General features: G+C 31.8%; 2 protein-coding genes across 7 annotated transcripts in view; both read left to right on the top strand.

The window, feature by feature from the left end:
- LOC111055671 (zinc finger protein 768) overlaps positions 1–6,675 on the top strand; it is a 42,316-nt gene extending 35,641 nt beyond the window's left edge. For both annotated transcript variants that reach the window (XM_022342918.2, XM_022342917.2), the window contains exon 9: positions 779–6,675. In XM_022342918.2, coding sequence (XP_022198610.2) covers positions 779–1,129 — 351 coding nt within the window. In that variant the 3' untranslated portion in view covers positions 1,130–6,675. The remainder of the gene's footprint in view (positions 1–778) is intronic.
- Positions 6,676–7,353: 678 nt separating this feature from the next.
- The window catches only part of LOC111055672 (activating transcription factor of chaperone), a 32,945-nt gene continuing 15,995 nt past the window's right edge, over positions 7,354–24,303 (top strand). Inside the window, exons 1-4 of one of the 5 annotated variants that reach the window (XM_039428727.1) lie at positions 7,376–7,503; positions 10,642–10,777; positions 14,770–15,333; positions 17,992–18,048. In XM_039428727.1, the coding sequence (XP_039284661.1) occupies positions 14,955–15,333; positions 17,992–18,048 (436 nt within the window). In that variant the 5' untranslated portion in view covers positions 7,376–7,503; positions 10,642–10,777; positions 14,770–14,954. Of the gene's footprint in view, positions 7,504–8,894; positions 8,914–10,641; positions 10,778–13,616; positions 14,048–14,769; positions 15,334–17,991; positions 18,049–24,303 lie in introns of those variants that run through there. The other 4 variants (XM_039428728.1, XM_039428729.1, XM_022342919.2 and 1 more) reach the window with 4 other exon arrangements.

The following is a 24,303-nucleotide window of genomic DNA, read 5'->3' as shown; positions in this document are numbered from 1 at the left end:
ATAATATTCCCAGGAATGAAGTAGCAGAGCCCAATCAATTTTTCCGCGATAAATGCATTTAAATCTTCAACTTTGTGCCAACCTAACAAAGTAAACTCAACTTAATGCCAACCTGACAAAATTATCAATTTAGTTGCCAGTTAACAACTGTTTCGAAGAGGTACTCTATCTAGATTATAGTTCTATAGTAACATATGATATGGAAATTTCAATTATAATTAAGAGATTGGGAGAAGAAGAATATACATGCTAAAAGACGAACTTTAAACCATTAAAAACAACCCTTAGAGTTAAAATATTGCCAAAAGATTTCTTAGTGCGTCTCTAAAGGGCCAACTGAACATACCCACCAAATTTGAACGTTTTTGGTCCGGTAGATTTTTAGTTCTGCGAGTGAGTGAGTGAGTCAGCCAGTCAGTCAGTGAGTGCCATTTCGCTTTTATATATAGAAGAATAACCAAAGAGAAAAGATAGCATAAGCTCTAGATTATGCTATATTTTCTTCATGATATAACTCAGCACATATACTCTCATGCCACCTCAACTCCTGGACTTTTGTTATAAGCCAGCTATTTTAAAACAAGCACGACTTTATTGAAACACCCATTGAAACACTTGTGCAGTGTTTCAATGTCAGATTTACCGATTTCTCGAGAGCCCTCTGAATTTGTATGAAACTGGCTCTGTACTGAATCGAACAATTAGGTATCTATCATAATTTTCCTATTGGATAATGATATAAAACTCTAGTTAATAAGATTCGTTCATTCTTTTTTAGGTTAAACGCCACATTGACAACCACATGAACCCACACGCCAGCAAACGACGAAGCACTGTGGAAGTGAAACACCGACCGCCCTCCCCTCTTTCTCCAATGCAACAACAGCAGCAGCAGCAGCCGCTTCCCCCACCACCCACCATCAAACCCGAACTGTACTTCCCACCGCAGTGCTACGTTTCTCCCTCTCCCTCCCCATTCACTACCCAGCACTCCCCCTCTCCCTTCACTAACCAACACCAGGCCTACTCTGCCTCACCCCACCCTCAAGCCATCACACCTCCTGCCCCGCCACCACAGCAACAGGACTTCAAACCTCCCACTCAGCTTACTGCCGCTGTTGTGCAATGATCTAATCTTCACAGCTATGGATCAAAGCTGGTTGGTGGCAGAAATATCTTTGGCCATCAATGACTATTGGTTGATGACAGTGCTATACGTGTTTTGGTGACAAAGACTCACTAGAATAGATTGAAGTAATCTCTCTAAAATTGAAAAAAATACCATGTAAGTTTCTGGGCTATATTGTTGACTCATGTTTGTGGGTGGTGTTTACCACTCTGAAGTTTATTCTTATCAATTTCAATTATCAGTGAGATGGACCATCAACAAGAGTGATTCGTAACATAAATCCTAACACGTTTTTGACAAAGTTGGATAGTGTCAGTGACAAGTGTGTACCAATCGTCACAACCATATATCAGTGTTAGTTAATTGCAGCAGCTCAATATCATGTTTGCTAATCTTCAAAGCTGTAAAGTTACTTGATCTACCATAACCTTCTCATTAATGGGTCAAAGTGAGTTGATAAGTTAAACATCATGATTATTTCAACAGCTGTAGATCAAATATGTTTGTTAGAAGTGAATCAACAGTATTTGTTGTTAAAATTTAGTTGGTTACAGCGAAGTTTACCAATCATAAAACGTTGAATCGTTGGGCTGGTCAAAGAGTGCTAATCACTGTTTTACAGTGACATTAAGTGTGCTAATCTTCACACCCATAGATCAGTGCTGACGAACAAGTGCTTGGAGTGTATTTGGTGTAGGTTGAGCTCTGTTGGATAATTTTTTTAATATGTTAGGAATGTCAATTTTCAATAAACATGGGTCATATTTAGAGCCGTATACTTAACAATTTGATCAAGTCGATTGACAGTAACAATGTGTGATTCTTGTTTTATAAGCGCATCTCCTGTTCTTGTTAGCTAAATCCATTTAGTTTGTTAGCTATTATAAATTGGAAGAAATACTTGTGAAAAAATGAAACTTAAGAAAAAGAAAAATATATTAATATTTTTGAAAAAAGTATGAGTAACACTAGAAAATAGGGTAAATTGATTATTTTGTGATTTGTAACGTTTACTTATCGCAAAATTCCATTTTTGTACTTAGGTACTGAGAATTGGTCAATACTTACTGAGCTCAACTTACTTCAAAAACGTTTTTCAGGGATAAAGCACAAAGACAATTATCAAATTAAAGGCGGAGGTTTAATGTTTGGCACAATCTCAATTCATTCTGTCATTATTATGAATAATGAATATACTCTAATGCACGAGGTTTGAATGCCATAATTTAGATCTATTCATTGCTAATAAGTGCAAGTGGAATGCTTATAATAAGCCCATAAATAATATTTATGAAATAGGATTCAGTTATTTTTACATTATAAATTATGGTAGAGTTGATTTATCAAGTGATTGTATGATATTCAGGATTAAACAGGGTAGCCAATTTTGAAGGAACTGTCAGTGGGCTTATAAAGTTTTAAAATTACCTTTCTAGCTTAGTAATGACTTGTTTTTATTTGTTTTAGGAAACAAGACGCTAAATTGATAATTTAGACTTTGATTTCATTAACAAATCACAAATAATTTTATAAAAACACGAAATGAATTGAGATTGTGAACTTTGACAGGTATGTACAAAGGGGACAAAGATTTTAGTGCGGAGTGTACATTAAATTCAATTACTTCTAAGTTTTTATCGATAACATATGATATGAGATTATGTTTTGTACAAGACCTTAATGTTAAGATAGTAATGTTAAATCGCTGAAATATTATAATGTAGCATGCATTTGATTACCATTTTCTACTATATTGATGCATATACCACCCGGAAATGCATATATATCTAGTTGCTGGTGAGAAGGACCTCTTAGAAGATGGAAAAATTGTTATAAATACAAGTAATTAATAATTCATCATGAATCTTTTCTCCTTCAAACGTATATTTGAGGGGCCTCCTCTTCTCAGAGTTTTCATTCAAGATCTTCAATTCCAGAAAGATTCTCAAATTAATAAAGTTGATAACAATTATTGATTATTCTTCAAGGATCCAGCACATGCATCTTCCTATACAAGCAGACGTTGTAAAGAAGCGTATGTTAAATTCTAATAAAAGTGTCACAATAATTTGAAAATCTCTTATGAAATTTTGCCCACTCTATTAACATAATTTATCATTCTTACTGATAAATTATTTAAGAAGGTACCTACACCCTCAAGTTTGGACTGACACTTTTCTTAGAAAAACGCATAATATTGAAAAATTTGACTGATTGACCAATAAGGTAGAAAGAGCTGGCAATATTTTCGAATTTAATACGAATAAACTCTTGTCATTGTGATAATATTATTCATGATTTTTTTTGTAGCCTAATATTATTTTTTTAGAATTCTCCCTTACTTACTTCAATTGATTATGAGATATAATTTTTATGTTTAAGAGTATGTTTTTTAGATTCTAGAGCGACCCACTTATTATTTTTAGTTTTTAGAAATGAATTTAGTTTTTTTTAATGTTGAATTAATGGTGAGTGCCTGAGTCTGCTAGCCTCGTGCTGGCGACATTTGATACGTAATTTGCCGCGTGCTGTTATGGAACAGAAGCATTTACCAGGTTTATTTAAGAATTGCTCGTGACATCATCAAACTATATACTCCTTATTGGAATAATATTGTCTGAAAAGAGGCTTGATTTTATCCACATCGAAATTTCAATCTAAATTCGAACTGATGACAGCTTATTGAAAAACTGATATGCCTGGTAGAACTTCGCAAAATATCATGTTTGTTTGACTTTTCTGTTTTTAAAGCTTCCAAGTTTTCTTCATCATAATAATTTTCGAGTTTCTTGATTTGGTTACTAGACTTTAAACATCAAATTCCTCTTTCTAATGTCCTATCAAGCTCAAACTAAATCCTTCACCATCCGTTTCCTGATTCTTTTTTCAAATACCGTTCTAAAAAATTATCAACAAACTTTAATTCTATTTGTGAAATAATTACACTTATGTAATCAAAATTTTTTTCTTAATAGATCAATTTTGAAGAAGATTGGAAAACTATCCTTCCAGCATTCAACCCTTACAAGCTTCCTGAAAACTTACAGATAACATATCCCTATCTAAACAGATACCTTATTACCTTAACTGATGGCATAAGTCTGAAATACATAATGGCAAAAAACTTGGAATTTAAGATGAAATTTCATTCAATATTCACCAAACCAATAAATTATGAAGAATTATTAATCGATGCAATGAAGGCTCTTAATATTTTTGTTCTGTAAATATATAGTGAAATAGATTGTTTACAACCATTTTACAAGTAGTAGATCGCCTTAGTTTTTTGGTGCATAGAGATTTTTAAATATATAATTATTAATTTTGTTTTTTTGAAAGATGATAAAGCGAATCTTAATAAAATGTAGGAGGAGCGATCAATTGTTTCTAGCTTTAAATAATAATTAATGTATACTATTATAAATGATAAGATAGAAATAGTATGTTACTGCAAATCCTATGTGAAGAATTGGAAATTTTATTGTGATCAACATTTTATTATAATATAATGATAATAGTAATAATTGTAATTATTATTACTCTACCGAGTTTGAAGTACTGTGCAAATATGTACTTTACCATTAATTATTAAGTTTTTACTATGTTATAATTCTTCGAATATAGATTTACTATAAGCCATATACAGTCAATGACAAACTTACAGTACTTGCCAACATTTTGTATAAATATTATTCGTGATTTGTCACTTAGAAACAGAGGAAAAGAGAAGAATGAAAAGTTAAGAAAAAAGGGGACAATTATTAGAGAAATTTACTGATATGAATTTATTCATTCTCTTTATAAATTTGTATTTTCAAAAAGCTGATCAATTTGAGGACTGAAATATCTGAATTTTTACTTCTGTTCATGAAATAATGTTCCATGAAGAAATCTCTTGAAACAGTCAATTTCAATAAGAAATTACTTTATTAAATTCAACCATACCTTAATAGGTATGATTCCTGACCCACTATAAACAATATTATGAAGTAACGCTCTCTCTAATTATATATATTTTTTCAGACTTCTAAAGTAAAGTTGTCTGAATATTATCTTTCTAATTGATCTCGATCTGAGCAGGGATTGTATTTTTATTCTTTATTCTTGAATTTCTACAATTATTATATCTTCTATTCTTAATTTCTTAATATGTATAGTACTCTTCGTTCTTGGATATTTCTAAATTTTTTGAAATTACATATTGGTTAAATTATTGTCATGGAATGACATATTCTCTCTGCATTTGAAGCTACTATGTAGCAGGAGTGAAGAAACTTATTTAGGCCTTCTTGAATTGACTTTCTATGCTTACATGAATGACAAACGTTATAAAAATACATATTTCGGAAAATGTTCACTTTGAAATCAAATAAAAATGCATGGTCTCCCACCGAAACTTCATCTTCCTATTCTATGAATAGAAATCCCACCCGAAAATGTAAGAATAGATTAATACTCTCACCCAAAGCTCAATTAATATAAAAATATATTATTGGCAATAAAATTTCATTTCAATTTGTGGCAAATTTTGTTGGAATCTGGCCTAAACCTGTATCCACAAGGTTCCATGGATCTTTATTCGATTCTACAGTATAATTTTGATTTTGAACAAGTTAGTTGTCACATCAATTTTGATAGAATGGTGAGAATGTTAGACGAAAGATTTTGAGATGTTTTGCTTGAATCTTGGTCTTTTATTATATGATTTTAATTTTAATTTGCTATTAAAATGTCGTTTGATCTGAAGAACTAGAACACTGTGAGTGAAAAGCATTACGTTCAATTTCTATGGCAATTTTCTGGAATAATGCAAACAGAACGAACATTTCTAACGAAAGAATCAAATAAAGTTTATAAAAGAAATGAGATGTTTTCTTTCTAAGGCTATATAATAAAATCTATGTGAAATTGATAATATATAAAGTACTATGAAATGTATATCAAAATGTTGATGGCTGTAATTACGACTTGTTTATTCAAAACTTCAAATTTGTTCTGAAATGTTACAGTATTAGAAAATTTATATATTTGAATGGTTTTATATATTACAAAATTTACTGCAAGTTGTAGCTGATTAAGTTTTATTGATGAATAATTCAATGTTATTGATTGAGAAATTATTGATTATTTTCTGGCATGGGAAGAGTGCAAGCATACTATATGTGTTAATTTGTGAAATTGTTTTTATATATTTCATCTATTTTTTATTCTATTACTTTAACCTCAAATGCTTAAAGTTAGATGACTATTGCATACGGCCTTTCAAATGTTTATGTTAATTTCAACTTATCTATTTACTTTTCAAAGAATTTGACCTTTGCTCAAAACAAATCGAAAGCAATTGAAGATTAACTTTTAAAGCAAAGCGATTATATTATTGTAGAGGTTGTGTTGATTTTTCTTTAAATTCAAATCCAACGTATTCTATGCGAAGCAAACTTCCATTTTGAATGTCCAATTTTTTAGATTACTTTCTTTTTCACGAGGAATTGATGAAGATTGTTGATGAGATGATTGTTTTATTAAAAGAACAATTGATTTTCATAGTTTTTGTGTATTTATTGTTTGTCTTTCCTTTCTCATAACTTCATTTAATATAATTTATTATTAAAAATTAGCTGTTTCTGTTCAAATGATCTTAACACGGCTGGTGCTTTAAAATGAATGAATTCGTAGGATTTTTATTACTAACTTAATTTGAAAATGAAGTACTATAAAAAGCATTTAGTTTTTATAAGACAGGTTTCCAGGAGCTTGGAATGTCAAGTTTATTAAACATTGTTATAATTTCCTCTCGCATTTATTGAGCTTCACAATTTGATCGTATTTCAGCTATCCAAGAATATTGTTTATTAGGCAATTTTTATTGAAGTAATTATTATAATTCACCTTTCCATGGTGCTAAGAGTTATTTCAATTCTTTTTAGCTCCTTCAAAGGTTACTGGAAAAGCATCAAATATTTTTACAATCAATATTTCAAGTAATCTATAGTACAAACCACAAAGTAATGAGATAAGTACTTGTATAGGCATGAATAATAAGCGACTCAGCTTTCATGCTGATAAAGCATGATCGAGATAGGGTATGAAAGTAAAAATGAAAAGATACGGCGAATTCGCAGAAATCATCATTATCAATTGCAACTAGTTCTTTGTTTACAAAATGCCAGACAAGTCGATCACGTTCCCTACAATAACAAAAATGTTGATACGGTAGTTCAATTGCTGGATCTATCAATAGTATTGTCAAATCATAGTATGCATGAATAGTTTACTAAAACGTAAATTTAAACTGGTACAAGCAGATTCGAATTAATCCAGATAAAAATTGCTCAATCACATTTTCTCTGTGCATTAGAATTCTCATGATACAGGTAAATAGATTTTTAGATACTTAGGTAATTTAAATTACATGAATAATTTTAATTATTTTCATTATTCATTGCTCTCCCAATCTACGCTTCCATAACTTACTTGAAAGGTCCTTATTTTCCTTTCTACTTTTTTTCAAATTCGTTTCCAACAAATCCCTATAATCTATGAAATAGAAAAATATTCATCTCAAGTATAAGTACTTATAATAGCTTCTATCATATATTTTCAAAAAGTTTCCATTACTGCACCTTTTTGGCAAAATATTTTTTTTCCATACAGCATTTATGTTGAAGTTTTTTGTATGATTATCGATTTTCCAAGGAATAGGAAAGAAAAAATATCCATAATGAATGAAAAAGACTAAGAAATTGTCAAAAAACCACAGATTTATTGATACTTAGAAAGACCGGTTTCGGTTATTACACCATTGTCATTGTTATTACACCATTTATTACACCAATGATAAACAATCAGAGATTGACAATGGTGTAATAACCGAAACCGGTCTTTCTAAGTATCAATAAATCTGTGGTTTTTTGACAATTTCTTAGTCTTTTTCATTCAATATGAATAATTACCACAATATCAACTTCTCAACTACACAAAAAATATCTATAAGGTTCAAGTTAACATTTTCAATTGAATCATACATTTTTGAACCAATGTATTTCGAAGGACAAGTTATATTATGCCAAGATCTAAAATAGAAAAAATGAAGCCCTGTACATGATTTAATAGCTCTTCTGTTCTACACATCTAATGGTTTTTTCGTTTTAAAATATTGAATCCAACAAATTTCATTTATATTAAAACTCATCAGTTTGTCAACTTTTAGCTTACATTCTACTGAGAGATCGATTCATAGCCTACTTATTATCAATGTATTGATTTGCTAATGCTCGATGATAGAAGGTAGAAGTACCTATGTATTTACTTTTGTTCACAATGCACTCTTTTCTATTCACAGTATCACTATAAGCCTGCTATATTAATCAATACTTTTGAAGGTTCTGTGATTCAGTTCAAAAATTATTCAAATTTGATTAGGTCTACTATAGCATTTTTATCAGCCTTGATCTTATTGAAACATGCAATTAACTTATTAGCAAACGTTTAATAAACGCTTATTCTGTATACGGTAGAGGACCATTTAAGATATATACGGTAGGTCTACTTGGGAGGAACATGCACTAACGTCAGTATAATTGATTGGAAAGTTATCTCTGAAACCTGTTTCAGAACCTGAAACAATATAAAGTTGCATTCTGTTCTCAATTCCAAACCTGATAGACTGACCCAAAGTCATTGAGTACTCTTCATTAATTTTCAAAGACCTAGAAAAGTTTTGGTATTTGGAAAAAATAAAAAAGACTTAAGAAATGGTGGAATACATTTGAGTTGACTTATTGGTGAGTTTGATTTGATGAACTTAATTGAAGGCCACTGCTCGTCACAGCTTCAGACGGACGTATGCAGACACCAGACAGACGGAGGACAAATTTCTCTCCAAGTTATCGAATATTACAATGCACACAGACGTCAGCATATCCGTTTATTTCTGCTCACGTCTGCATGCAGACATTTGATTTTTTCCCGTCTGCATACGTCAGACTGTTGCTGAGTAAGTTGGGCCTAAAATAAAACTTTAATATCTTTTGTATAACATTCATACTGGAGAGACTCAAGAAGAAAGAGGTCTTCTGAACGTTATTATTATTATTCATTAATTTATTCAAAATTGAAAATTTATTCACATTCTCTCTTTTTACAAAGAGTTATGCTCACACATATCTCAGAATTATTGTTCGTGAACAATCCTGAACTATTTTATTATAAAGATATAATAAAATGTTTATTTGCTATGCTCTGAAAACTTTAATACTGTTAATTTTAAACCATTCAAATTCTTGAATGGTCCTGTCAACCCTTTGTCAGCCCTGTGTCCTGTCAGCCCTTGACATTCAACCACAAGTGATGCCCTACCCCTATTTTAATAGAATGATCGAAAAATTTCTTATATGTTTATAACTTTTTAATTTAAGAGAAATATAACATTTAGCATTGAATAAAATGTGTTTTCTAGTTTATCAAACCCAAATTTGTTGAAAATTTGGAAAAAGGCCCTGGAAAAAGGGCACATATATGCAACCAATTTTTCAAACATGTTTATTGGAATAAATTAGAAATATAATCATGTATTATTCTTAATCAACATGAAATCAAATATTGAATTCGATTTGGTACTAACATAATGTTTAAATCAATTATAAAATTCATTGATCTATCCAAACTAAAAACTTAAATACGATTTTCTCAAAAACACAATTTTTGCTCTATGTGCCCTTTTTCTGTATACCGCCTCAATTGTATTGTTGTATGGAAGGAAAACTTATCAAATATCTCAAGTAGGCTTCTCTATATATTTAATCGTGTTAGTAGGATTGACTAATTTTCTTAATTTATTTTGATTCCCATGAACAGTCAAAATACAATAATTATATAGATTCTGAATAATTAAAACATAATTCCCGTATTATATTATACAAATTGAGGCTCTCGATCCGTCTAACAAATATTTTTTTTTAGACTTTCCTGGGATTATTAAAAAACTCATTGATTCTTCTTGCTTGATCTACTTGATCCATCTCAATTTTTCCTTATTTCCAAGTACCGTATGCCTACTATTAGTTTCAAAGAGCGCACATTCAAACTTCAAAACATTCTCCTGGTTTTTCTAAATATCATTACTTTTGAAAAAACTGATAAAATAATTGTGTAAAAAGCTCATATAAATTTTAAAATTATTTGAATAGTTTATCGAGGAATATATTGCTATAAATATTTAATTTTATTGAGATAATCACTTTTTGAAAGTTGGTCTCTCTTTTGGTGAGTGACGTAAAACACGGACCTATGGTGCAATCTCATAATATTGCGCGTGAAGAAAGTAGTTCTTAAAAATAACAAGCTAAAGCCAGTGAAACTTCTTAAAAGTAATATTAAAATGGAAATATATTCTAATTACATATCGTTTATCACTTTCAAACTGTGTTTGAGATGGAGTCATGTGAAATGGATAATACGGTAAATTGATGGTGGCGTATGAATACTTTGTGCAGCCTCGTTTGATTTTTCAGGCATTCCTTCTCCATGTACGAAACAAAGCAGACGTATCTTTATTCAACTGTGCTAAATAATCGGTGAAATGGGGAACTAGTTGCATTTTTTGCACCGGCACACCTGCAGTGTGCATCAGAAAACGATAATCATGGCGTAAGTACAATATATCTCAATATTCACTATTGGTTTCAATAAAAATAACCTTTTAGGTCATGCTTGGTGCTCCACCAACTGTGACACATTTCTTGGCACCTTCAGGCCAGTCTCATCCATTTACCGCCAATAAATGTTGTCAATTTATTTATTTATTTATCATTGGCTGTTTCTAAAATCATGTGAGCTAGTTTCTATTGAAATAATTAGCCAAAAATTATTACAGTATTTATCTTGAATTGGATATATTTTTACTAAACATATTTTGCCCAGCTTGTGTTACAGTACGGTATTGATTTCTTGCTCCTCTGTTCTGCTTCTGCTCGACTGCTAGATATTGGGTAGAATAATTGCCCCTATAATTTTCTCAACCAGAAATAGCATCTTGAATATTCCTTGTTTACTGGAGTTCGTTTTTGACAATTACTTATTTTTCATGAGTTCGTATAGCATCGTTTACATCTTTATTGTAGGTTAGTTTTTAAACATTGTGTTGTTTATGGAATTTAAAGTTGATTTTTGATAATATTAAAGTTACCATTAGAGACGTCATTATCCCAATTAATATTTGACATCTAAATTTTTATTTTAACCAATTAAACTTCTACTTTACTAAAATATAAAATTAAAGTAATGTTAGTCACATAACCTTTAAGCTATAAGTTAGATTTTGGTTGTTACAGTAAAATTGTCGCCTTTGACGTACAAGTTTTAATACTCATTTTTTATAAATCTCTATAAAACAGCTATAACACAGGTTTTAAATCAACTTCTGCTTGACTGGACCTACATTGAAATAATACGAGACCTACAGTATCAGCTTGGTCACTTTTAGAATTTATATTAATATATTTAGGCCTATTTGAAATGCAAAAATAACATATCACATAATTAAATTCAAGTTTAATAAGGAATATATATTTTTTAATATAGGCTAATTTAAAATACTTTATGCGTCCGTTCTGGATTAGGCTAGTAGGCCTACCCTTTGAACAAGTACAAATGAAAAAAATACATTATTTCGGTTATAAATAAGCTTAATACAGGCAGGAGTTCTATGAAAGAAGCATCAGTTTCTCATGACTTATCCTTGTTTTTATACTAGATTATTTTATTTTTTTATGATTCTCACATAATAATGTATCATTCATCATAAACAAGTTTTTTATGCAATCTTCCGTTCTTATAAACAAAAATTGTTTACTTGCTGTGGTATTTCTTATCTGCTTTTTATTTTTATTTTATCATGATTTATTAGTCGTGAAGAAAATGAGCATAAGTACTTAATTGTTGTTGATCAATTTGATTTTTCACAAATGTGTCTACGAGCCTACGTAAGCTTGAGGCTTTTTGAGTAGACTAGGGTAGAATTTTGGAAATGGATGAATATAGTAATTAGGAATGAATGAATCTACAGCTTGACAGTATGATTACATAGGTTATAATAAATTATGTGCAAGTGCACGTGAGAACGTGCTTGAAAAGAACGCAGATGAGAAAAACATGTGGAAAGAACCATGACAACACTCACACTGAACGCGTGCACTTGCTGGTGGTGTTCAGTGTGAGCAGCTCAGGCAACTCATAACGTGTTTCTATGGCTCTTTCCAGACTTGCCTGTAGCTGCTTACACTGAACGCCATCAGCAAGTGCACGCGTTCAGAGTCAGTGTTTACTGTTTACATGGCTCTTTCTAGGTTTCCGGTTTGTTTTTCATCTGCACTCTATGTCATGTATGTGCATCTTTCACATTCGTGCATCCAATATGATCATACCCTTAGGTAGGTACTCAACCACGGAAAAATGATGTTCTGTTTATCCAGTCACTAATCACTAAAGATCAACTAATGCTGTTCTTGATGTTCAAACTTATAAATTATATATAGGTATTCGTCGGCTACCTGGTGAATCTCGCCTTATCTGAGAGACCACAGAGCAAAACGGTTCACGAATAAAATTCAATTAAATTTGTAAAATTCAATTAAATTTGTAAAATTCAATTCGAGAATTGAAAACTGAGTAAAGTAGTACCTAACTTATGTATAACATTCTATAGCAAAAAATAATTTACCTATTATAATTGTCTTAACAAATTATTTTATTAATTAAAAATAGGTACCCGATACAAAAAACAAAATAATCTCGGGTATTTAGGGATAATAGTGGTAAGATAACTTTTTTATTGAACCAAGACTATCAGTGATAAAAATAAAACATGTTATCTAACCAATTTCTGGAGTAGATATTATTAGAGCTGTATATTCCCAACATTCAGTCGAATATTTGAAATAATATTTCACAACTCTATCTTGCACCTTTCTCATTCATTTAATTTTGTAGCCATTGCCTTGAGAATCTCTTCTTTGTAATAAATTGTGTAAGTCATATTTCATTTTCTAATTCCAATTAATAGATTTAGTACGTTAAAATCATCAATTTGACCCTTCTTAAATATCAACTCAGCAGCTTCAAACTGTCACTAATGACAATTATTAATAATGCTCATATATATATATATTGATTATTAATATATTTTTAGTTCATTTAGTAATAAAATTCAATTATTTTTCCAAGTGTCTAAGTTATACATACGTTGATGAAAGTATGAGATGGTTCAATCCTGTGCATGTACTTGAGAATGTTATTTTGTGTTCCTTCCAACCAAAAAATATATCAAGTAGGTACTCGATCATAAAATGAAATCCTAAAATAAACATCTAATATTGTTTGTGAAAAAAACTTTCTTTATTATGTCTAAAAATATCACCCATTTCTTGGAATCGAATCATTGAACGCACTTAAAAATTTGTTCGAAGTCAATTACTTCTAAATGAGAGTGGATTATAATGTTCACGCGAAAACAGAAAATATTACTTGAAATTAACTATTATTGGTATTTTATTACAGTAATTAGAATTTTAGTGACTACCAAAGACACTATCACTTGAATTTTGTCTAACCATGCCACATCCAATCTTATTGAGATTAGATTTTGCAACGTCTAATCAGTGACTTTTATACATTGTTAAATGTGGGATTACTTGCGTAATAAGTTATCACTGAAAGCTGGCTAATCAATTTTTATCAAGTGTTTTTTCACTTGCTAGTTATATAATGAACTTTTGAATGCTGATTTTGAGTCAATTTTTCTCATTGTAACTCAAGTCTTGCAGTGTTAGAAGTGACGACTCTTCACAGCAGTTTCCTAAAAGTTTACCACAGGATATTTTTAACACTTGTCTCTACTTTCGAGAAGCGGTTGTTGATACGGTTAGCAACTTGATATCTAATCACCATATTATATTAGTGCGTAGTGCGTGCTGTCGGTGCTCCCGTTGGAAGGGTGGCTACTTAAGGCTAGTTCCTCCTACAGATGACCTTCATACTTGATTAATTTTCATCTGTTTACTGTTGATTTTTCTTTCAATTTACAATATATCTGTCAATGTTAATTTTATGGGGTTTCACGTTGTTTTTTTCATTGCCAAAATGTCGTTTAAATCAGCACCAGTGTTATTCAACTCGATTGTTTTGACCTCATAAATTCTGAAATTGATTCTATTCATTTCGTTTCATTTATTATCAGTCAGTTTTTATTTGGAAATGTATGTGTTTTTTGCTGTCACATGGAGGCGATTGCACCAGGAGCAGTGTTTTTTTTTGTTTTCCAAATTTTATAAATTTATTCAATAAAAAGATGTATATTTTTTAGGTCAAATAATCAAACACCTTTATAGATTTCCACAGCACATATCACAATGTATTTTAATTTTCCATTTCTTTACTTTTCAATGTAATTTTTTTTATTAAATCACTTTAATTGTGTTTTTCTGAAGAAAAAATGGTCTTTGCAACCAAATTAATGATATTTACCATGTCTGTGTTGTACTTACACAAGTAACAATGTTATGTTCAATTTGTTTTCTAGTAATTACTATAAATTTTCTAGTGATTTACATCAATTAGTACGTTTTCTCGTTTTTGTTTTGCAGTGCCAAGATGGCGTTTGCACCCGGACCAGTGTTCGTCGCCCAGTCGACACAGAAAGAAAAGGAGGATACAGATTACAACTACATCTTCAATCACAGCATTTTCGGCGACATCTTTTCTGCCCAACTGTCACCAGAAGAGAAGGAACAATTGGTATTCTCGATCTACGCCGATCTAATACACCAGAATGATGTACGACGATTTGGCCCCTTACAGCCAGCCGCCAATGGCCCTATGGGCCGACAATGGCGCCTGGAAGATGGAGCCTCCCTCTCCACCTTCTCCGCCTCCTGTGCCCAGCAGTCCGTTTGTCGACCTCGACACGGATAGTTGGTTCCAAGATGGCGGCGCAGCAAATGTGCACAATCAGCACTACACTCAGTACGCGGCCTGCCAGTCGCCCGACCTCATTGTACCAGAACCGCAAGTGCCCGGCTATGACGTCACCGCGGGCCAGTCAGATGTGCCCGTCTGTGACGTCACAGCAGGGCAGCCCGACAAACCGGCCACACGTGCTGAGGCCGCGCAAAAGCTGCTCAACGATTTGGACGAGTGGATCAAGGAAGGTTAGTGTGAACCTGCTAACAATCTATACTATTCATTTCCTTCTATCTTATCCGTTCTATCCCAAGAAACCTTAGTCAGACCATTACCAATTGTATAGTTGAGATACGCATTTTACTACTATACTGTACATTTTATTGAAAATGTACATACGGTAATATGAGAGCACAACGATGAAACCTCATAATTACCCTGTTAATAATATAGGCCTAATGCATTATCTCATAAGTCTAGAATGAACTATTGAATTAAATTACATTTGTGAAGTATTTAGATTTTGCTTTTTTTCAATTGTCAACAATTTTCAGTGACATGAGTCAGCTATCTACTCCATAGTTTGTTCAGGGAGCTGAAAGTGGAGGATCTTGGAGTAGCAAATCCAAATCACATCCACCTGACATCTTTCTTCTAGACTGAACTGAATAAAATCACAGTACGTGGTTCAGTGGCAATGAAAGCATTATAAAGATGTTATTCACGAATGTAGCCGATATAGCCTACCTTCTCATATGAGTTATCAATCTTATAACCGCTCAAGCGCAAACTATACTTTTGTTGTTTCGGCTTTCCATGAGCAAACTAGTCTGTGGAATGAAGTTTGTACCATTTTTCGTTATTATTAGTTTTAGGGAGCACTCGAATTCTACTATCATTCATCATTTATGGTGGATCCGTCCACTCTGTCGTATATCTTTCTTAGATGTAAGAAAGTACGGTGACTGATCTTGAATCTTGTTCCTGCCGCAGTGTTTTTCTTGAATTATTTGTAATAAAATTTGCTTATTTCCATCTTCTAGTGGTACAAGATGTTATGTATTACTGGATTTACACTGTTAGAGTGAATGCAGTTACAAATCAATAGACTTTTCTAGTCTAGAAGATAGTGAAGCAATTTTGTAAAAGTGAAACCTAGAGGTAGAGAAAATGGCATTTGTTTGAGATAGAAAATTTCTTGGGATAAAACGTTTAAGATCCACTTTTACTAACTAATAAAGTTGATTTGAAATGCTTAGCAAAGCTTGCTTTTAGGCAGGAGTCTCAGAATCGTTTATAGTAGTCCTTAGTGTGATTTGGAATGAAAATGTATGCTTTCTGTTTTTCAGGATGGTAATGAATATTGATGAATGTTCATTAGACTTGAAACAGTAGATCAGATTTAGATGAGTGTCGTACTCTTCAGTTTTTGTGATAGAAATGCCCATAAATGTCTTGATTTAAAGGGTGCATCTGACTATTTTTTACTCTTTGCTGTTTTGTTATTTTGAGATAGGAATGCCCATCCCTGTCTTGTCTCATTTCTACTCACAATCTGAAATGTTTACAAAATGTTTTTTTCCCGACTCCTGGAAATGTGTTCTCATTTTTTGTTTTCCCCTAATTTAGGTAAATGCTTCTGTACTTGACTGCATTAGTGTCTATTTTTTTCAAATCTCAATTTTAGTTGAAAACGTTTTTTCACTTTCGATATTTATTTGAGGAGAATGTTTTCGAATAGAGTCGCATGAATTTACAGAGTTATGTTCTATTTGTAGGACAGCTTGATGATACTCTTCCCAGCAGGTTCATTTTTCTCAATTATCAAATTCCATTTTGATGATATACTTACTCATTGTTCGAATAAATATGAATTATTGTGATTTTGGGAGCTTGTTTTTAAATTTTTTGTTCATTCAGACATGTTCTTTGTTGTCCTTTATATGATAGTTTTTCTCCTGGTCTAGAAAGACCTCGATGCATTCATTTCCATGCATATGATTGAATTTAGTCTATTGTAGTAGAATAACGAAAGAAGTTTTTTTAATTGTAACATTTCATTCTTTTACGAGATACTTAATTATCCATCTTGCACTCTTATCGTTTTCTTAAGTTGTTGGAAGCCAATTTTTTCATTATAACACTAGACTAGAAAAGGGTATATTTATTCTCCCCAAACTGTCTTCCTCTTAATCTCCATAACCATAGACTTTGTTTATCTTACTGCTTAATATTCAATACTATCATACTTGATGGGATAATCTTTCTTGTAAATGATGTAATGAAGAATGAATGTTTGTTTATATTATCAACTGCACTGTTTTGAAAATTAGGTGAGCTCCCAGTGATATACTAAAATTACGTTTGGATTCAAAAAACGAATGTTGAAAGACTGTTGTTCATTTAACAGTAATCATTGTATGAATTAATCATTCCATAATTTGATCTCATTGGTATTGAGTAATTGCTACATTTATCAAGCCAAGCTGTTGCAAATATTCAGAAATGGCAATAGCATACCCATATTGTCTATGTGCGATCTACGATATTGAATTTCCAGTGGACTTGAAAAATATGGAGAAGGAGAAAGTGCATGCCTTCTTGGGAGTTGACAACTGTGTTATTAAGATTAGAATGGATAACTGGATAAGACAAAACTTGTCAATTAGAGGGATAATGATAAAAAATAATATAACATTATATTGAACAAGTTGATAAAATTGTTTTGCTAAACTAGCAAGTTTTCGAATGAAATTATTTTAAAACTTGGACTGTTGTAATATTAGACTACTAATCTCAATTTTCTAGTACTTTCTATAGATACGTTTTTTAGACAGTTTCATTACATTTTGATAACAATAATAATTATTGAAATTAATTTTCTAATACTTGATTCTGTATTTCAGCACAGAGTCACGCTAATCATAGACAATCTTTGAAGTCTCATGCATGCCTAAAATTGAGTATGTTGACACTTTTTTACTATTTTTAAAAACTGTTTTGTCCGCACCTCATTCTAGGGTTTGCCTACTGTTTGTAGTGTGCTCATGTTAGTTCAATACAGAGCTTTTGTTTGTTTCGTATGCCATTAGTAGAAATATAAGTAACCTAGCAAGTTTTTAATATTGAAGTATTTTAGAATGTATTATCTTTTAATATTATAAGATATTAATTTAGTTGAAATTATTTATTAATCATTGATTAAATACAGTGGTTCGATCTAGGTCTATAACTTGAACGTATAAAATCATCTTAGCTAATTTGTATGATACTGACATACTAAAGGATTCATATTTATTTAATAATTTGATAATATTAGTATGGCTTTAATTGGTGGGGAGTCCCTGTTGGAAGTTCCACCACGCCTGAGTATAATTTAAGCAATCAATATATAAAACATAACGACTGTTATGTATCTGCTGACCTGGCTAAAAACTTTTCATGTCTGGATTTGAACCCTAGAGGTCCTAGGCTGCTACGCAAGCTCTATACCCACTACCTGATGATGATCAATGATAATAATGAAGGATCATTATTATTACTATTATTACATAATTTGATGTATAACATGTACGGTCCAGTTGCTTAGTCAAGTTTTAATATCAGTCAGAACCTTTTTGATCCAAAGTAAGGTGAAAGAAGTAAGTAAAGTTACTTTCGATTCAAAGGAAGTGAAGTAGAGATATTACTCCAAAATGAATTGATCCCTAACCTCATTATATCCTTTATGTATTTCAAGTTTATCCTGGCTGAGTTGCATGTGTGAGTAATCAATACACAATGAATATTTTATTTATTATTGAATCATAGATGGAATAGGGTCTCAATCTTCACTAGAGCACTTTCTTCATCTAGAATCTTCAAAAATTCATAAATCCAAGTAATTTATTTACTCTATGAAGGATAGGAGTCGTAAATCCATGGCTTGAATATCAGCTAATAATCTTCTGTTGTGTTTTCCTCTTTTGTTATTCTAAAAAGGATGTCAGCTTGGCGCCATTTCTATTGTTGTTTGATGAGTGTTTTCACCTGTTGGTGGACAGAAAGATAGAGTGAGAGAGATGAAATAAAGAGTTATATTGATGTGGCGAAATCCCTTCCTTCTATTATGTTGGGCCGAGAACGAAATCATTTTCAAAGGAACGGTTACTGACCGATCAGTTATTTTGAGGAGGTGTTCTTTATTTCTAGCCCCCTTTTTTATATTGTGCTGGTTGAGCCTAGTGATTGCAAAGGATTTAGTTGTATTTCTTTCCCAGTTGATTGCATTTATGATCGGTTGAGGTTTGAATTTATGATCGTTTAAAATTGAGTATATAATAAAAATTCTATAAATAAATAATCGAGCTACTCAACTTATTAACTTATTTATCGAAGCTGTCTTAATATACAATATTTAGGAAAAAACAGTAAATCGCTCAAGATTTCTTCTGCAAGTGTATTTGAATGTGATAATAGCCCATAGGGGTTTTGTTGGGTTTCACTGACCAGTGAATTCTTGAAGAATTTTCTCTGAATCTTGAATCTGAGACCTATTTCATAAACTTTGAAGTTTCCAATAACATTGTTATAGACCAATATTAATTCCGAAAAAATGAATTCCCACATAATTTTATATATCTTTTTCCAGTTTTCTCAATAATTCGGAGCTCATTTGTTGAAAAATGCATCAGCTTGTTTATGCAGTAACACTCATCTTGATGAAATGCATTTGTTCCCATGATTATATGCATTACCCCATGACTTATCATTGTAAGAAATTATTCGATTATCTGTGTGTTGGAATAACTTTGTTTTGTTTTGGAATTATCTTTGTTGGAATTAATGAATAATCTCTCTGGACTAGGGTTCATTTATTTATAAATAAAATCTGTAACCTACTTATTGGATCAATGCTATCCACAAAACATCATTTTTTTGCCAACTGTGAAGTTGATTGTATTGCAAAAATTGTAGACTGATGAAATAATATGTTTACATTATCCACAATGGTCAAGAACATCTTTACTTCTGAATCTTTTTGTTTGGTTGATGAGCTGTAAACAGTTTTTTGTATGATTTGATAAAGACGCTCCTTGATTAAATAAAAAAGGCAGAGCACGTGTTGTAGGTTGATGTGGTTTGATTCTCTTTTAAATGAAAGTATTGTTATTTTGTTATAATGAATGATCAATCTCGGTTGCCAATAACATTACTCAAAATTGTTATTTTTGATAATATTTCCATTCAAGGTATTTCATAAACCTCGTTTACTATTTAATCTCTTCCTGTCTGTTCTAGTCCTCTCACAGCTGGTTTGGAACCCACCTAGAACTTTAGGTCCACTAATCTCCATCCTTCCAATTCCCAATGCACAAGCATAAAGCTTATTAGGTCATCATCCTGTCCAAAAATAGGGTGTCAAAATGTTGATAACTCAATAATATTCTGTGACACTATTTGTTTCTATTGTAATTTTATTATTCCAATTCAATTATTTAAAAAAATATAACTCGTTTTCTATTCATTTGATCTGTGCCCTACTTCAATGGCCTTCACCCAGCTAGTAGGTCATATCCCGTATATTGATCAATCCACATAACTAATTTTGCTACCATCATAAACTGATGCTTCATTTTTCTAGTATAGTATACGCTAGATGTTTGTGAATATAACATTCAACAGTTCTGAAAACTCCAACAGTCCTCTATGTACACAGTTTCTGATCTTAGTGAAAAAATAAAAAAATCAACATAAGTAATTTAGCTACCATTATAAACTGATGTTTCATTTTTCTGGTAGAATATTATACACCATACAACTTGATTTTTGTGATTTAAAGATTCAACAGCTCTAAAAAAGTCCAGTAGTCTTTTAAATGCACAGTCTCTGATCTGAGGGTAAAAAATAAAAAATGTGGATGACTGTTATTTTTGTTCTGTGGCAATTTGGGCAATCGGTGTGGTTGATGATAATTGATGAATTTTTGCGAAGCCAAAAAGAGCCGACGTTCGAGAATTGTCTCGTTTTGAATTATTTATCGGGCTTATGCTAAAAGTAGTTTCCTACCACCACTTAGCTTCTATTGATTTTCTTTAGAAGTGGTTAGCGTACCCTTTTCTGTTCTTCCCCTTATTTTGTTCGTATTTCTTGATTTCCTATATTTTTCTCTCTCTCATACACTTTCTTCCTCTGGATCTGTTTCTCTCTTTCTTTGGATTAGCTAAGCTTAGGTTGGTTGTTCGAATGAAGCCAACTTTGGAAGAGCAGAAAAATCAACTTAATTATTCAGGAGGCCCTACTGTTGTCGTTGGTGTCATGACATTTTTCTCTTAGAATTATTAGTTTGTTGGAGTTGAATAATGTTTGGAAAACGTGTCTTCCACAAATTGATTTGTCAACTACAAATTATCGTGTCGTTTTTTTGTAGATTTCCCTTTAGACTGGTACTCTTTCATATAAGTGATGTTGAATTGAAGGCGATATGTGTCTCAATCTCAGTTCAAGCATTCTAAAAATATATTGTATTTTGATTGAGAAATATAGATGCTCTGTCTTCACTTTTTAAAAAAATATCCAAATCGTTGTTTGAAAGAAATGAATTTCCCATCCAATTGGAAAATTTGGATTACTATGAAATTATTGTTACCGTATATTGATTTCTACACCATTTGTTATGAATTGAGAAAAAAATTATATCGATAGGTTAAATCAGAAAACCTATTCCTCTTATTGAAAAAAAACCCGTAACTGAACTATAATTAATCCTTTGTATCTGTGACTATGATGACTATCATTATTGAGTTTCACGAGTTTAATTATTTAGTTCTTCATCTAAAATATGTTTTGAATTTCTCAATTCCTACAAGATCTAAAACATTTTTGGTCTAAAACTTACGGTACAACAAAAACGATATTGCAGCAATATTACTTTTACCGTAACGGTTATAGCATAAGTTCTTTCGACCACCGTACAGCAGGCTAGGTAGAAGTTTGTTCAATCAAGGCCTTTCAATGTACTCTTTAGTAGTGTATTATAGGAATGTGACCCTGAGCCTAGAACTAGAGTGGAGTTTGAAATTGTTTGTTGTGCTCACTCAGTAATATGTAGGGACTTGTTTGTTAACCTTACTTGAGAGTTATTCGATTTACCGAAGCGTAACTGGACCCTTTTGGCCAATAGGATTAGGAGAAATCAATAAAGCAATGACCGACTTAACTCTCCTTTGGTGTGGGAGATTGTAGCCCTAAAGAATTTGATCTGCAAAAATGTTCAATGTGTTCTTAACTTTTTTACAATTTTTCCATCAATAGACTAAAATTAGGCATTTATTAGGCATTTATTTATTGAAGATTTTTCAGTTATCGTTTGATAGTTTGGTATCTTGTGAGGTCGGACTATCTTAATCACATTAGATTGTGAGAGAGGATAGCTTGAGAAGTTTCATAGGTTTCATTACATGTAATTTCAATTCATTACATGTTACCTATTGGATCTCGGCTATTACTAAAATAATTAGCGACCCCCAAAATTATTTACATCAGTGCTTATAATAAAATGAATTATCGGTTGAAGAGAAAAATATATCGTATGAATATTTTGGGAGAATCGCAAAAATTAGTAAAGTTTTGATAAGTGAGATTAGTCAAGGCGGCACGTGGTCACTCATTGTCTGTGTGTTGATTATATCTCTTTCTCAGCGTCCTTCTCTCTGTGAGTGTGTGTACACGCGCTACAGACACACTGAACATAGATAGACTTGTATTGGTGGAAGAGCTAAACGAGGCTAGCCGATATTCGGCTTAGCTTAGCCTAATCTGCCTTCTTTCTAGGCTAACCTAGTCTGGTGTTCTGCCTCACTCTATCTCTATCTCGCTCTGACACACCACTCTTTCTCTCTCACTCCTTCTATTTATTGTAGAGAATGTAAAATAATGTATGATGTGGAGACTTGCGAGTTTAGGAGTGAGAGCGATTGGGGCGGAGAAGAGTGTGAGGGACTGATAGTTATTAGAGAGCTTTATTGGGAGAAGTATTCTATGTTGTATGAGAGAGAGAGAGAGAGAGAGAGAGGGAAAATGATTGAGAGGTTTGATTAGGTGGGAGTGAGAGGCAAGCGTGTTGCAAAGTGTGATGTGTAGTGAGAGAGTTATTAGTTGTGTTATCTCTTTGGGGTGGGGAGAATGTTTTTATTGATTTGTTGTTGATCAACAAGCGTGTCTTTTCTTATTGCTTGGGAGAAGTTTGATGTGATCGGAACTGTTACTTTTGGGTTCCAGGTAACGGCTATTGGAAAGTAGCTGTTGAAATGTTTGGTTGTGAACTGTTACTTTTATGCAAGTGTTGTTGTCTGCCAATCTTCAATTCTTTATGAATAATGGATATGATCATTCTCAATTCTACTTGTTGAATGGTACTCAGTACAGTAATATTCACCTATGCGTGATCTATGTAAATGAAAGGAAAGGAAGGATGTAGCTGAGAGAAAAGGAAGTATGTAAATGAGAGAAGATGAAACAAGTATAATTCTCAATCTGATAAGGTTGAAGGTGAACGTTATGACGAAGAAAGAATAGAATGAAGAACAATGAACAACTTCTCAAGCTAACTAGAACACAGAAAAGTAAGATAGGAAATAACGAATTAATGATCATTGATCTTATAATTTATTCTCCTTTGTTCAAATAATATCAGATTATTATTTAATAATAATAATAGTTCATATTACTATAACTGTGGCGTCTTGAGCATTAATTCATGTTTTTAATGCCGAATGATTCAATTTTGTAAACAAATTAGTTTTGTCCTTTTTCCAAAGTACTGTTCAGTCAGTATATTCTATCCAAAACCTCCAATTCTTAATTTTTTTTAATGAATGAGAATTCATAATAAGAATAATTATTAATTCTTATTATAAGAATTAATAATTATAAATAAAGCATTTGTGCAATGGGAGAATACTTGTCTGTCTCAAGTCCTCGTCAAAACAGTTGAAATTTTATTTATTCGTCGTTCTCTTTTAGACTGTTATTTGTTTTTTTTTCTTGTACTGTACAACATAACATTTTCAAACATTTCAAAAATACCGTAGATACTATAAAATTCAAATTCCTCTGTAGAACTAGAGAAGAAGAATAATATTTATATTTCTTATTCATATTATTATCATCATCTCGAAATAGAGTTGAAAATCACATATCATTCGCCAATATTTATATTCGTATTCGTCTCGAATCTC

The sequence above is a fragment of the Nilaparvata lugens genome, chromosome 5 (assembly GCF_014356525.2).
Source record: "Nilaparvata lugens isolate BPH chromosome 5, ASM1435652v1, whole genome shotgun sequence".
NCBI lineage: Eukaryota > Metazoa > Arthropoda > Insecta > Hemiptera > Delphacidae > Nilaparvata > Nilaparvata lugens.
Note: the sequence above shows the minus strand (reverse complement) of the source record. Positions and strands in the feature narration are given on the sequence as shown.